General features: G+C 35.4%; 1 protein-coding gene across 2 annotated transcripts in view; it reads right to left on the bottom strand.

Moving 5' to 3' along the window:
- The window catches only part of LOC117317116 (solute carrier family 12 member 8-like), an 87423-nt gene that overhangs the window by 21066 nt on the left and 49835 nt on the right, over nt 1–16522 (bottom strand). For both annotated transcript variants that reach the window (XM_033871912.1, XM_033871913.1), the window contains exons 5-10: nt 16075–16192; nt 15229–15342; nt 14625–14826; nt 13581–13668; nt 11693–11839; nt 10226–10781 (exon numbers count right to left, since the gene is read on the bottom strand). In XM_033871912.1, coding sequence (XP_033727803.1) covers nt 10226–10781; nt 11693–11839; nt 13581–13668; nt 14625–14826; nt 15229–15342; nt 16075–16192 — 1225 coding nt within the window. The remainder of the gene's footprint in view (nt 1–10225; nt 10782–11692; nt 11840–13580; nt 13669–14624; nt 14827–15228; nt 15343–16074; nt 16193–16522) is intronic.

The raw sequence follows: 16522 nt of genomic DNA, 5'->3' as shown, positions 1-16522 counted from the left end.
TGATATACAGGAGTAGGTTTTACTGAACAGTGATATACAGGAGTAGGTTTTACTGAACAGTGATATACAGTAGTAGGTTTTACTGAACAGTGATATACAGTAGTAGGTTTTACTGAACAGTGATATACAGGAGTAGGTTTTACTGAACAGTGATATACAGTAGTAGGTTTTACTGAACAGTGATATACAGGAGTAGGGTTTTACTGAACAGTGATATACAGGAGTAGGTTTTACTGAACAGTGATATACAGTAGTAGGTTTTACTGAACAGTGATATACAGTAGTAGGTTTTACTGAACAGTGATATACAGGAGTAGGTTTTACTGAACAGTGATATACAGGAGTAGGTTTTACTGAACAGTGATATATAGTAGTAGGTCTTACTGAACAGTGATATACAGGAGTAGGTTTTACTGAACAGTGATATACAGGAGTAGGTTTTACTGAACAGTGATATACAGTAGTAGGTTTTACTGAACAGTGATATACAGTAGTAGGTTTTACTACTGAACAGTGATATACAGGAGTAGGTTTTACTGAACAGTGATATACAGTAGTAGGTTTTACTGAACAGTGATATACAGAGTAGGTTTTACTGAACAGTGATATACAGGAGTAGGTTTTACTGAACAGTGATATACAGGAGTAGGTTTTACTGAACAGTGATATACAGTAGTAGGTTTTACTGAACAGTGATATACAGTAGTAGGTTTTACTGAACAGTGATATACAGTAGTAGGTTTTACTGAACAGTGATATACAGGAGTAGGTTTTACTGAACAGTGATATACAGTAGTAGGTTTTACTGAACAGTGATATACAGGAGTAGGTTTTACTGAACAGTGATATACAGGAGTAGGTTTTACTGAACAGTGATATACAGGAGTAGGTTTTACTGAACAGTGATATACAGTAGTAGGTTTTACTGAACAGTGATATACAGTAGTAGGTTTTACTGAACAGTGATATACAGTAGTAGGTTTTACTGAACAGTGATATACAGTAGTAGGTTTTACTGAACAGTGATATACAGGAGTAGGTTTTACTGAACAGTGATATACAGGAGTAGGTTTTACTGAACAGTGATATACAGTAGTAGGTTTTACTGAACAGTGATATACAGTAGTAGGTTTTACTGAACAGTGATATACAGGAGTAGGTTTTACTGAACAGTGATATACAGGAGTAGGTTTTACTGAACAGTGATATACAGTAGTAGGTTTTACTGAACAGTGATATACAGTAGTAGGTTTTACTGAACAGTGATATACAGTAGTAGGTTTTACTGAACAGTGATATACAGGAGTAGGTTTTACTGAACAGTGATATACAGGAGTAGGTTTTACTGAACAGTGATATACAGTAGTAGGTTTTACTGAACAGTGATATACAGGAGTAGGTTTTACTGAACAGTGATATACAGGAGTAGGTTTTACTGAACAGTGATATACAGTAGTAGGTTTTACTGAACAGTGATATACAGTAGTAGGTTTTACTGAACAGTGATATACAGGAGTAGGTTTTACTGAACAGTGATATACAGTAGTAGGTTTTACTGAACAGTGATATACAGTAGTAGGTTTTACTGAACAGTGATATACAGGAGTAGGTTTTACTGAACAGTGATATACAGGAGTAGGTTTTACTGAACAGTGATATACAGTAGTAGGTTTTACTGAACAGTGATATACAGTAGTAGGTTTTACTGAACAGTGATATACAGGAGTAGGTTTTACTGAACAGTGATATACAGTAGTAGGTTTTACTGAACAGTGATATACAGGAGTAGGTTTTACTGAACAGTGATATACAGGAGTAGGTTTTACTGAACAGTGATATACAGGAGTAGGTTTTACTGAACAGTGATATACAGGAGTAGGTTTTACTGAACAGTGATATACAGTAGTAGGTTTTACTGAACAGTGATATACAGTAGTAGGTTTTACTGAACAGTGATATACAGGAGTAGGTTTTACTGAACAGTGATATACAGTAGTAGGTCTTACTGAACAGTGATATACAGTAGTAGGTTTTACTGAACAGTGATATACAGGAGTAGGTCTTACTGAACAGTGATATACAGGAGTAGGTTTACTGAACAGTGATATACAGTAGTAGGTTTTACTGAACAGTGATATACAGGAGTAGGTTTTACTGAACAGTGATATACAGGAGTAGGTTTTACTGAACAGTGATATACAGGAGTAGGTTTTACTGAACAGTGATATACAGTAGTAGGTCTTACTGAACAGTGATATACAGGAGTAGGTCTTACTGAACAGTGATATACAGGAGTAGGTTTTACTGAACAGTGATATATACAGTAGTAGGTTTTACTGAACAGTGATATACAGTAGTAGGTTTTACTGAACAGTGATATACAGGAGTAGGTTTTACTGAACAGTGATATACAGGAGTAGGTTTTACTGAACAGTGATATACAGGAGTAGGTTTTACTGAACAGTGATATACAGTAGTAGGTTTTACTGAACAGTGATATACAGTAGTAGGTTTTACTGAACAGTGATATACAGTAGTAGGTTTTACTGAACAGTGATATACAGGAGTAGGTTTTACTGAACAGTGATATACAGGAGTAGGTTTTACTGAACAGTGATATACAGTAGTAGGTTTTACTGAACAGTGATATACAGTAGTAGGTTTTACTGAACAGTGATATACAGTAGTAGGTTTTACTGAACAGTGATATACAGTAGTAGGTTTTACTGAACAGTGATATACAGGAGTAGGTTTTACTGAACAGTGATATACAGGAGTAGGTTTTACTGAACAGTGATATACAGTAGTAGGTTTTACTGAACAGTGATATACAGAGTAGGTTTTACTGAACAGTGATATACAGTAGTAGGTTTTACTGAACAGTGATATACAGTAGTAGGTTTTACTGAACAGTGATATACAGGAGTAGGTTTTACTGAACAGTGATATACAGTAGTAGGTTTTACTGAACAGTGATATACAGTAGTAGGTTTTACTGAACAGTGATATACAGGAGTAGGTTTTACTGAACAGTGATATACAGGAGTAGGTTTTACTGAACAGTGATATACAGGAGTAGGTTTTACTGAACAGTGATATACAGTAGTAGGTTTTACTGAACAGTGATATACAGTAGTAGGTTTTACTGAACAGTGATATACAGTAGTAGGTTTTACTGAACAGTGATATACAGGAGTAGGTTTTACTGAACAGTGATATACAGTAGTAGGTTTTACTGAACAGTGATATACAGGAGTAGGTTTTACTGAACAGTGATATACAGGAGTAGGTTTTACTGAACAGTGATATACAGTAGTAGGTTTTACTGAACAGTGATATACAGGAGTAGGTTTTACTGAACAGTGATATACAGGAGTAGGTTTTACTGAACAGTGATATACAGTAGTAGGTTTTACTGAACAGTGATATACAGTAGTAGGTTTTACTGAACAGTGATATACAGGAGTAGGTTTTACTGAACAGTGATATACAGTAGTAGGTTTTACTGAACAGTGATATACAGGAGTAGGTTTTACTGAACAGTGATATACAGGAGTAGGTTTTACTGAACAGTGATATACAGGAGTAGGTTTTACTGAACAGTGATATACAGTAGTAGGTTTTACTGAACAGTGATATACAGTAGTAGGTTTTACTGAACAGTGATATACAGTAGTAGGTTTTACTGAACAGTGATATACAGGAGTAGGTTTTACTGAACAGTGATATACAGTAGTAGGTTTTACTACAGAACAGTGATATACAGGAGTAGGTTTTACTGAACAGTGATATACAGGAGTAGGTTTTACTGAACAGTGATATACAGTAGTAGGTTTTACTGAACAGTGATATACAGGAGTAGGTTTTACTGAACAGTGATATACAGTAGTAGGTTTTACTGAACAGTGATATACAGTAGTAGGTTTTACTGAACAGTGATATAAAGTAGGTTTTACTGAACAGTGATATACAGGAGTAGGTTTTACTGAACAGTGATATACAGGAGTAGGTTTTACTGAACAGTGATATACAGGAGTAGGTTTTACTGAACAGTGATATACAGTAGTAGGTTTTACTACAGAACAGTGATATACAGGAGTAGGTTTTACTGAACAGTGATATACAGGAGTAGGTTTTACTGAACAGTGATATACAGTAGTAGGTTTTACTGAACAGTGATATACAGTAGTAGGTTTTACTGAACAGTGATATACAGTAGGTTTTACTGAACAGTGATATACAGGAGTAGGTTTTACTGAACAGTGATATACAGGAGTAGGTTTTACTGAACAGTGATATACAGTAGTAGGTTTTACTGAACAGTGATATACAGGAGTAGGTTTTACTGAACAGTGATATACAGGAGTAGGTTTTACTGAACAGTGATATACAGTAGTAGGTTTTACTGAACAGTGATATACAGTAGTAGGTTTTACTGAACAGTGATATACAGGAGTAGGTTTTACTGAACAGTGATATACAGGAGTAGGTTTTACTGAACAGTGATATATAGTAGTAGGTCTTACTGAACAGTGATATACAGGAGTAGGTTTTACTACAGAACAGTGATATACAGGAGTAGGTTTTACTGAACAGTGATATACAGTAGTAGGTTTTACTGAACAGTGATATACAGTAGTAGGTTTTACTACTGAACAGTGATATACAGGAGTAGGTTTTACTGAACAGTGATATACAGTAGTAGGTTTTACTGAACAGTGATATACAGGAGTAGGTTTTACTGAACAGTGATATGCAGGAGTAGGTTTTACTGAACAGTGATATACAGGAGTAGGTTTTACTGAACAGTGATATACAGTAGTAGGTTTTACTGAACAGTGATATACAGTAGTAGGTTTTACTGAACAGTGATATACAGTAGGTTTTACTGAACAGTGATATACAGGAGTAGGTTTTACTGAACAGTGATATACAGGAGTAGGTTTTACTGAACAGTGATATACAGGAGTAGGTTTTACTGAACAGTGATATACAGTAGTAGGTTTTACTACAGAACAGTGATATACAGGAGTAGGTTTTACTGAACAGTGATATACAGGAGTAGGTTTTACTGAACAGTGATATACAGTAGTAGGTTTTACTGAACAGTGATATACAGTAGTAGGTTTTACTGAACAGTGATATACAGGAGTAGGTTTTACTGAACAGTGATATACAGGAGTAGGTTTTACTGAACAGTGATATACAGGAGTAGGTTTTACTGAACAGTGATATACAGTAGTAGGTTTTACTGAACAGTGATATACAGTAGTAGGTTTTACTGAACAGTGATATATACAGTAGTAGGTTTTACTGAACAGTGATATACAGTAGTAGGTTTTACTGAACAGTGATATACAGTAGTAGGTTTTACTGAACAGTGATATACAGTAGTAGGTTTTACTGAACAGTGATATACAGGAGTAGGTTTTACTGAACAGTGATATACAGAGTAGGTTTTACTGAACAGTGATATACAGTAGTAGGTTTTACTGAACAGTGATATACAGTAGTAGGTTTTACTGAACAGTGATATACAGTAGTAGGTTTTACTGAACAGTGATATACAGGAGTAGGTCTTACTGAACAGTGATATACAGTAGTAGGTTTTACTGAACAGTGATATACAGTAGTAGGTTTTACTGAACAGTGATATACAGGAGTAGGTTTTATTACTGAACAGTGATATACAGTAGTAGGTTTTACTACAGTGATATATAGTAGTAGGTCTTACTGAACAGTGATATACAGGAGTAGGTTTTACTACAGAACAGTGATATACAGGAGTAGGTTTTACTGAACAGTGATATACAGTAGTAGGTTTTACTGTACAGTGATATACAGTAGTAGGTTTTACTACTGAACAGTGATATACAGGAGTAGGTTTTACTGAACAGTGATATACAGTAGTAGGTTTTACTGAACAGTGATATACAGTAGGTTTTACTGAACAGTGATATACAGGAGTAGGTTTTACTGAACAGTGATATACAGGAGTAGGTTTTACTGAACAGTGATATACAGTAGTAGGTTTTACTGAACAGTGATATACAGTAGTAGGTTTTACTGTACAGTGATATACAGTAGTAGGTTTTACTACTGAACAGTGATATACAGGAGTAGGTTGTACTGAACAGTGATATACAGTAGTAGGTTTTACTACAGAACAGTGATATACAGGAGTAGGTTTTACTGAACAGTGATATACAGGAGTAGGTTTTACTGAACAGTGATATGCAGGAGTAGGTTTTACTGAACAGTGATATACAGTAGTAGGTTTTACTGAACAGTGATATACAGTAGTAGGTCTTACTGAACAGTGATATACAGGAGCAGGTTTTACTGAACAGTGATATACAGTAGTAGGTTTTACTGAACAGTGATATACAGTAGTAGGTTTTACTGAACAGTGATATACAGGAGTAGGTTTTACTGAACAGTGATATACAGGAGTAGGTTTTACTGAACAGTGATATACAGGAGTAGGTTTTACTGAACAGTGATATACAGTAGTAGGTTTTACTACAGAACAGTGATATACAGGAGTAGGTTTTACTGAACAGTGATATACAGGAGTAGGTTTTACTGAACAGTGATATACAGTAGTAGGTTTTACTGAACAGTGATATACAGTAGTAGGTTTTACTGAACAGTGATATACAGTAGGTTTTACTGAACAGTGATATACAGGAGTAGGTTTTACTGAACAGTGATATACAGGAGTAGGTTTTACTGAACAGTGATATACAGTAGTAGGTTTTACTGAACAGTGATATATATATACAGTAGTAGGTTTTACTGAACAGTGATATATACAGTAGTAGGTTTTACTGAACAGTGATATACAGTAGTAGGTTTTACTGAACAGTGATATATGCAGTAGTAGGTTTTACTGAACAGTGATATACAGTAGTAGGTTTTACTGAACAGTGATATACAGGAGTAGGTTTTACTGAACAGTGATATACAAGAGTAGGTTTTACTGAACAGTGATATACAGTAGTAGGTTTTACTGAACAGTGATATACAGTAGTAGGTTTTACTGAACAGTGATATACAGTAGTAGGTTTTACTGAACAGTGATATACAGGAGTAGGTCTTACTGAACAGTGATATACAGTAGTAGGTTTTACTGAACAGTGATATACAGTAGTAGGTTTTACTGAACAGTGATATACAGGAGTAGGTTTTATTACTGAACAGTGATATACAGGAGTAGGTTTTACTGAACAGTGATATATAGCAGTAGGTTTTACTTAACAGTGATATACAGTAGTAGGTTTTACTGAACAGGGATATACAGGAGTAGGTTTTACTGAACAGTGATATACAGGAGTAGGTTTTACTGAACAGTAATATACAGGAGTAGGTCTTACTGAACAGTGATATACAGTAGTAGGTTTTACTGAACAGTGATATACAGGAGTAGGTTTTACTGAACAGTGATATACAGTAGTAGGTTTTACTGAACAGTGATATACAGTAGTAGGTTTTACTGAACAGTAATATACAGTAGTAGGTTTTACTGAACAGTGATATACAGGAGTAGGTTTTACTGAACAGTGATATACAGTAGTAGGTTTTACTGAACAGTGATATACAGGAGTAGGTTTTACTGTACAGGGATATACAGGAGTAGGTTTTACTGAACAGTGATACACAGGAGTAGGTCTTACTGAACAGTGATATACAGGAGTAGGTCTTACTGAACAGTGATATACAGTAGTAGGTCTTACTGAACAGTGATATACAGGAGTGGGTCTTACTGAACAGTGATATACAGTAGTAGGTCTTACTGAACAGTGATATACAGTAGTAGGTCTTACTGAACAGTGATACACAGGAGTAGGTCTTACTGAACAGTGATATACAGGAGTAGGTCTTACTGAACAGTGATATACAGTAGTAGGTCTTACTGAACAGTGATATGCAGGAGTGGGTTTTACTGAACAGTGATATACAGGAGTAGGTTTTACTGAACAGTGATATATACAGTAGTAGGTTTTACTGAACAGTGATATACAGTAGTAGGTTTTACTGAACAGTGATATACAGGAGTAGGTTTTACTGAACAGTGATATACAGGAGTAGGTTTTACTGAACAGTGATATACAGTAGTAGGTTTTACTGAACAGTGATATACAGTAGTAGGTTTTACTGAACAGTGATATACAGGAGTAGGTTTTACTGAACAGTGATATACAGGAGTAGGTTTTACTGAACAGTGATATACAGTAGTAGGTTTTACTGAACAGTGATATACAGTAGTAGGTTTTACTGAACAGTGATATACAGTAGTAGGTTTTACTGAACAGTGATATACAGAGTAGGTTTTACTGAACAGTGATATACAGGAGTAGGTTTTACTGAACAGTGATATACAGGAGTAGGTTTTACTGAACAGTGATATACAGTAGTAGGTTTTACTGAACAGTGATATACAGTAGTAGGTTTTACTGAACAGTGATATACAGTAGTAGGTTTTACTGAACAGTGATATACAGTAGTAGGTTTTACTGAACAGTGATATACAGTAGTAGGTTTTACTGAACAGTGATATACAGAGTAGGTTTTACTGAACAGTGATATACAGGAGTAGGTTTTACTGAACAGTGATATACAGTAGTAGGTTTTACTGAACAGTGATATACAGTAGTAGGTTTTACTGAACAGTGATATACAGTAGTAGGTTTTACTGAACAGTGATATACAGTAGTAGGTTTTACTGAACAGTGATATACAGTAGTAGGTTTTACTGAACAGTGATATACAGTAGTAGGTTTTACTGAACAGTGATATACAGTAGTAGGTTTTACTGAACAGTGATATACAGGAGTAGGTTTTACTGAACAGTGATATACAGGAGTAGGTTTTACTGAACAGTGATATACAGGAGTAGGTTTTACTGAACAGTGATATACAGGAGTAGGTTTTACTGAACAGTGATATACAGTAGTAGGTTTTACTGAACAGTGATATACAGTAGTAGGTTTTACTGAACAGTGATATACAGTAGTAGGTTTTACTGAACAGTGATATACAGTAGTAGGTTTTACTGAACAGTGATATACAGGAGTAGGTTTTACTGAACAGTGATATACAATAGTAGGTTTTACTGAACAGTGATATACAGGAGTAGGTTTTACTGAACAGTGATATATACAGTAGTAGGTTTTACTGAACAGTGATATACAGTAGTAGGTTTTACTGAACAGTGATATACAGGAGTAGGTCTTACTGAACAGTGATATATGCAGTAGTAGGTTTTACTGAACAGTGATATACAGTAGTAGGTTTTACTGAACAGTGATATACAGGAGTAGGTCTTACTGAACAGTGATATATGCAGTAGTAGGTTTTACTGAACAGTGATATACAGGAGGAGGTTTTACTGAACAGTGATATACAGGAGGAGGTTTTACTGAACAGTGATATATATATATACAGTAGCAGGTTTTACTGAACAGTGATATACAGGAGTAGGTTTTACTGAACAGTGATATATATATATACAGTAGTAGGTTTTACTGTACAGTGATATATTATATAGCTGTACTGGCCATTGATCAACAAATAATGAGATCACGGTTTCTAATGTACTTTTGACTGACTGATACAATAATGTATAAAATAACTTTTAAGAGTTTGTCAATAAAAGCAGAATCATATATTGCTTAGATAGTTTTAATTCAAAAGCTTTACAAATAAGCCCTCCGCAAACTTTAATACTAAACTTTTATACAAGGAAAGGGGGCTATTTTAGGATAAATACAGTAAATTAGTTCAATGGCAATATAAAGCAACGTCCCAGACAAATTGTTGATGTCAGACCAAATGACGGACAAATCTGTAATTCCCTTCAGTTAAACCAGTGGAGAGTTGTGATACACACAAGGGTAAGATAATTAACATAATTTATCAATTATCCTTAACTGATTTTTAACCATTCTTTTTGAAAAATCAATTAGAGTATGAGAAAAGTTCTTAATATATCCATGATTTCAAAATTCCAATAAGTCCATCAGCTATACCATTTTAAAATTTGGAAATTTTCAGGTATAATTTAGTTTGTCAAATTGAAGTCTAAAATGTTATTTTCAAGGTCAGTTTTACAACACAAAATCTCCTCCATGAAGTTAAAAAAAAATCGTCAGTTATACAATTAAATCACTAAAAGTATTAAATGATAGGATTTGAAATTTCAATAAAAACTTGTCAACCCCACCTGCAGCATCAGCAGCTCCAGAAGTTCCCAATTTCTCTGGTAAAAGTAAAGCCGTATCACTTTGTTCTGAAAATGTATCAAGTGACTTAGATTTTTTTGTCGCGTCAAAGTCGGCCTCTGGCGTAGTACTTCCACTTCCAATGCTGCCCTGACGCACTAGATGGTGCTGCCCCCTTTGAGTCATTCTCTCCGGAAATAATTTATCCAAATCACTGGCAAATTTTTCAAATGAATCTTTTGGGCGTTGACCTTCTAAGTGTGTTCCTGTAGCCCCGTAATTCCCAGTTACTGTGCCGTTGATCGCATCTCCCTGTGACGTTGCACTCCGAACCTTTTTAGAATTAGTTGGGGTAACATTGAGATTTCTTTCACGTTCTTGTCTTTTTTCATACGTCATGGCTAATGCAAAATAGGAATAGTTGATGGCAGCGTACGTCATCATGAATGCTGTGGTGACTATAGGAGCTAATGTGTTCACATCTCCCACACATATAAATAATAACACAACAAGTGTCACGAGAATTAGGGAATAGATAGGGACTTTGTTTGGTCCTCTCTGGAAAGATGAAAATGATCAACTCATTAGTTCAAAAACATACTAGAGATGTACATAAACAAGCAAAAGTATAAAGGAATAAGTACTAAACTGTTAATCATAAATTATAAAGGAATAAGTACTAAACTGTAAATTAAGTACTGAACTGTTAATTAAGTACTGAACTGTTAATTAATGTATAAAGGAATAATTACTGAACTGTTAATTAATGTATAAAGGAATAATTACTGAACTGTTAATTAATGTATAAAGGAATAATTACTGAACTGTTAATTAATGTAGAAAGGAATAATTACTGAACTGTTAATTAATGTATAAAGGAATAATTACTGAACTGTTAATTAATGTATAAAGGAATAATTACTGAACTGCTAATTAATGTATAAAGGAATAATTACTGAACTGTTAATTAATGTATAAAGGAATAAGTACTGAACTGTTAATTAAGTATTGAACTGTTAATTAATGTAGAAAGGAATAATTACTGAACTGTTAATTAAAGTATAAAGGAATAAATACTGAACTCAAGTGTTAATTAATGTATAAGGGATTATTATTGAACTGTTAATTAAAATATAACTTAATACAAACAATTTCACATATTTTATGAGATGCTTACACTCCAGAAAACTAACAAATTATGTTTTTTACTCGTTTAAAATTTAACCTGACCATATCTTAAAATGTTCCCAGTGTAGTTAGTAGTAAAACTGTTACATATGAGCTGTTCTTTCATGGTGGAAAAAGACAAAACTTTCCTGGTGTACAGTTTTTATTTCCTAATTGTAAATGTAGTCTTTTTCAATGGTTCTAGTTTATGTGGTTTGCAGCATTTTCTTGAATATCTCACAAAATAATATTAATTAAATATTCCTTAACAAAGATTAATAAGTACTTGTATAAATACTTACTCCTTGGCCAAGAACCCGTATAATTGGAATGACATTTTCATTGGCAATAGACTGGAGGATTCTGGGAGGTCCGTAAAGACTGCCCATGCACGAAGAAACGGAAGAAATATACAGGCCAATCAGCCACACATAGCCGACGAACGCCACCTAAACACACAACAAAAATATCATAAAACACAGAACTAATACAATTGAATTTGCTTCACTGATTCACTTTACTGATACCCTAACACTCCATACATTTTGTAATATAAACCTTAAACAAGAGGCCCATGGGGCCTGTATCGCTCACCTGGTTGGATTTGACCAAATGTCAAAATAATGTTCATGTTCAATTTGTTAATACACATACTCTCTAAGGGACTGAAAGACCCTATGGATTATTTTTACAACCTAATTGTGTTTGAAGAAACTAAGTCCCTTAGGGTGGGGAAAGACCCTTGGGCCTATTTTTACATCAGAATTGTGTTTATCCCTTAACGTCCAGCGATGTTATACATAGTTATGGGATGGAGGGTCACAGTAACCATTTATGCAAAATCTGTTCCCCTTTCACCAAGGATGTTTCTGACCAAATTCGGTTCAAATCCATTTAAAACTTTATGACTAGGAGCGATATAAAGACAGATCTCTATTTCCCCTATTTGGCCCCACCCTTCAGGCCCCTTGGGGGTCAGAGTCAATATTTACATAAACGTTCTTTCCCCTCTTCCCCCAAGAATATTCCAGACCAAATTTGGTTCAAATCCATACATAACTTTATGATAAATAGCGATTCATAGGATAAACCCCTATTTTCCCTATTGGGCCCCGCCCCTAATGCCCCTGGGGGTTCAAAGTAAAAATTTATACAAACACAGTTCCCCTTCTCCCAAGGATGTTCCTGACCAAATTTGGTTCAAATTCATTCATAACTTTACGACTAGTAGCAATTTAAAGGATTAACCCCTATTTCCCCTCTTAGACTCCGCCCCTCAGGCCCCTGGGGGTTCAGAGTAAAATTTATACAAACTCTGTTCCCCTCCCCCCAAGAATGTTCCTGGCCAAATTTGGTTCTAATTCATTCATTACTTTATGACTTGTAGCGATTTAAAGACTAATCTCTATTTCCCCTATTTGGCTCCGATCCTCAGGCCCCTGGGGGTTCAGAGTAAAAATGTATACAAACTCTGTTCCCCTTCTCCCAAGGATGTTCCTGACCAAATTTGGTTCTAATTCATTCATAACTTTATAACTAGTAGTGATTTAAAAGATTAACCCTATTTCCCCTATTTGGCCCGGCCCCTCAGGCCCCTGGGGGTTCAGAGTAACAATTTATACAAACTCTGTTCCCCTTCCCCCAAGGATGTTCCTGACCAAATCTAGTTAAAATCCATTAAACCTTTATGACTAGTAGCGATTTAAAGACTAATCTCTATTTCCCCTATTTGGCCCCGCCCCTCAGGCCCCTGGGGGTTCAGAGTAAAAATTTATACAAACTCTGTTCCCCTTCTCCCAAGAATGTTCCTGACCAAATTTAGTTCAAATTCATTTATAACTTTATGACTAGTAGCGATTTAAAGGATTAACCCTATTTCCCCTATTGAGTCCTTTGGGCCAGGTGAGCTAAAAATAAGTCAACACAAACTGTCTAAGGTAAGGATAAATCACTCAATTCAGATACTACCAGTACACAAACTTGACCATAATGTACCTGCATACCATGTCAGATGTTCAATTCTTGAAACATTGGCCATGAAACCTAATCATTATACTCTTGTTCAAAGGGTATGAAAAGGGGAGATAACTCACCTCCTTAGCTATCATCTAGTCAAGGATCTAAAAGGGGAGATAACTCACCTCCTTAGCTATCATATTGTCATGGATCTAAAAAGGGGAGATAACTCACGTCCTTAGCTATCATATAGTCGTCAAGTAGGTAGGATCTAGCACAAGTAGCTCCCAGGACCAAAGTGAAGGATATGTACAGGATGGTTCTAAAATACAAGAAAACAAATTCTACATACTCACATAACATTATCATATTATCTCACCTAACATTATTAAATAAAATATATCTCTCAACTTACAATAAAATCAACAGGGTTAAGATCTTTGAACTTACAGAAATCAAGGGTCAAGATCTTTGAACTTACAGAAATCAAGGGTCAAGATCTTTGAACTTACAGAAAGCAAGGGTCAATATCTTTAAACTTACATAAATCAAGGGTCAAGATATTTGAACTTACAGAAATCAAGGTCAAGGGTCAAGATCTTTGAACTTACAGAAATCAAGGGCTAAGATCTTTGAACTTACAGAGATCAAGGGTTAAGATCTTTGAACTTGCAGAAATCAAGGGTCAAGATATTTGAACTTACAGAAATCAAGGGTCAAGATCTTTGAACTTACAGAAATCAAGGGCAAGATCTTTGAACTTACAGAAATCAAGGGTTAAGATCTTTAAACTTACAGAAATCAAGGGTCAAGATCTTTAAACTTACAGAGATCAAGGGTCAAGATCTTTAAACTTACAGAGATCAAGGGTCAAGATCTTTCAACTTACATAAATCAAGGGTCAAGATATTTGAACTTACAGAAATCAAGGTCAAGGGTCAAGATATTTCAACTTACAGAGATCAAGGGTCAAGATCTTTCAACTTACATAAATCAAGGGTCAAGATCTTTGACATAATAGAAACCTCATAGTCTCTGATCATATGGAAACACAGAGCCAAGGTCTCTGAACTTATGGAAATATGTAAAAGTAGAGAGTATAGGTCACTTTACTAGCTCAGACTAGCAGGGATTTCCCTTAAGTGGTAGGTTGTTTCCCTTGAGAGTTTGACTAAACCTATCACCCTCAAACAGACAATTATTATGGGGTATTTTACTTTAGTGACACCAAGCTTCTTTTGCCTCCGTTAATCTGATAATTCCAGGGTGTTTACTCACGCGACACCTAGTGAGGCGAGGGTGCCGTTTGGGATGTTGTGGAATGGATCTCTGAGATCACCACTCATATTAATTCCAGCGAGGATGCCGGTCACCGTGGAGAAGAAAAGTCCCAGAATGCTGAAGAAATTCTCGCCCTCTTCGTAATCGGGCCCCGAGTTGTTACGTAGGTTGAACTCGGAATAACCAGTAACTCCGTGTTCTGTGAACATAAATAAATTTTAAACAAGCTCCTTAAAATATACATTTTTTAGTCATTTTAAAACAATTGCGAAAAGAAGTTATCCTAACTTCTATAAACTAATCATTGACCTAGATTGAGGCATGCGAGGGTGAAAACCCACAGGGGCAGGCAGGTGATCTAGTCATGTCTGATCAGGGAATCCAACCCCAGCCACCTTAAGGTGAAAAGCAAGCACTTTACCAGCACCACTGAGCCACCTGACCACCAAACAAGATCCTTATCTTCATGTAATATATGGAAAAGTTCACCATTTTCTGTTCAATTTTGTTGATGTTGTTTTTTCCAATATTTATCATTTTTTAGAATTGCATCCTCAAAAAACATCAACCGATTCAAGAATGCCTTGAAAATAAAGCTCACCAATATCTGTGTGTAGAAAAGAGCCCACAATCATATCCATGGCCGACAGGAAGAGCGCCATCAGTAGTACAAGCTGTAGTCGGATCACCCACTTCACTCCGGCCACATTTATACCTAGAACCAAACAGCTCACAGTCTAATACATGTAGACCTGCTTTATCAGTAAGCACCTTTTTTTTTTTTAACTTTTCAGCCTTTTTTTCCATGATTTAAATTTTGTGTGGTTTTACCAACAATTGAAGCAACAGAATATCTTTATCAAGAAAATGATAAAAAAGACAATTTTTTCCATTGAATTAGTTTTAAATGCATCTATTTTTTAGTGACTCTATTATAGGATAAGAGGCCTAATGGGCCTGCATTGCTCACTAATGATTTATGTAACTTTTAAGTTAACTTTTGTCATTGATGTAGATGGAATACCTCTTCATTTCACGGATAGTCAGGATTTTCGTTTGATATTTTTATTGAGAAGAAGCTGTTTAAATGAAAATAATGACAGACGACCAACAGACAGATGACAGACGCCTCATCACCACATGAGCTCACTTGCCCTTCAGGCAGATGAGCTAAAAAAACCCAGAAAACTTTGAAATAAATTCTACACTTTTACTAAAGACAAAGGTATAATACTATGGTAAACCTTTCTATTTTACACTTCATTCAAGAAACTTTGGTGAAGTCTACATTAAAGAATAATTTATACAAGACATTTTCAATTGTTTTGGATAGCATATGGTGGGCCTTCTGTATGATCCTTAGTGAGGTAGCCACCAGTTACAACAAGGAGACTCTAAATGACCCTGTTTCTTGCCAATGTGACAAACCCCGTCTGACAGTACATACCCAGGAGGAGTAGAACCAGTCCGACTGCCACACCCTTTGCTATCCACTGGTTTTCTACGTGGGCTAGACCCACGATAGATTCTCCAAACCCCATCACTGACAAAGAGCAGCTCACAGACTGTAAAAGGAAAACAATTATATGTTTGTTATAAAAATCAGCTACCGAAAATGTACTAATACACTGCTCACTCACAAAACAGTGTTATAATACACTGCTCACTCACAAAACAGTGTTATACAATAATACACTGCTCACTAACAAAACAGTGTTATACAATAATACACTGCTCACTCACAAAACAGTGTTATACAATAATACACTGCTCACTAACAAAACAGTGTTATACAATAATACACTGCTCACTAACAAAACAGTGTTATACAATAATACACTGCTCACTAACAAAACAGTGTTATACAATAATACACTGCTCACCCACAAAACAGT

Source organism: Pecten maximus, chromosome 18, assembly GCF_902652985.1.
Source record: "Pecten maximus chromosome 18, xPecMax1.1, whole genome shotgun sequence".
In the NCBI taxonomy this organism is placed as follows: Eukaryota; Metazoa; Mollusca; class Bivalvia; order Pectinida; family Pectinidae; genus Pecten; species Pecten maximus.
This window is presented reverse-complemented; position numbering and strand designations above follow the sequence as displayed.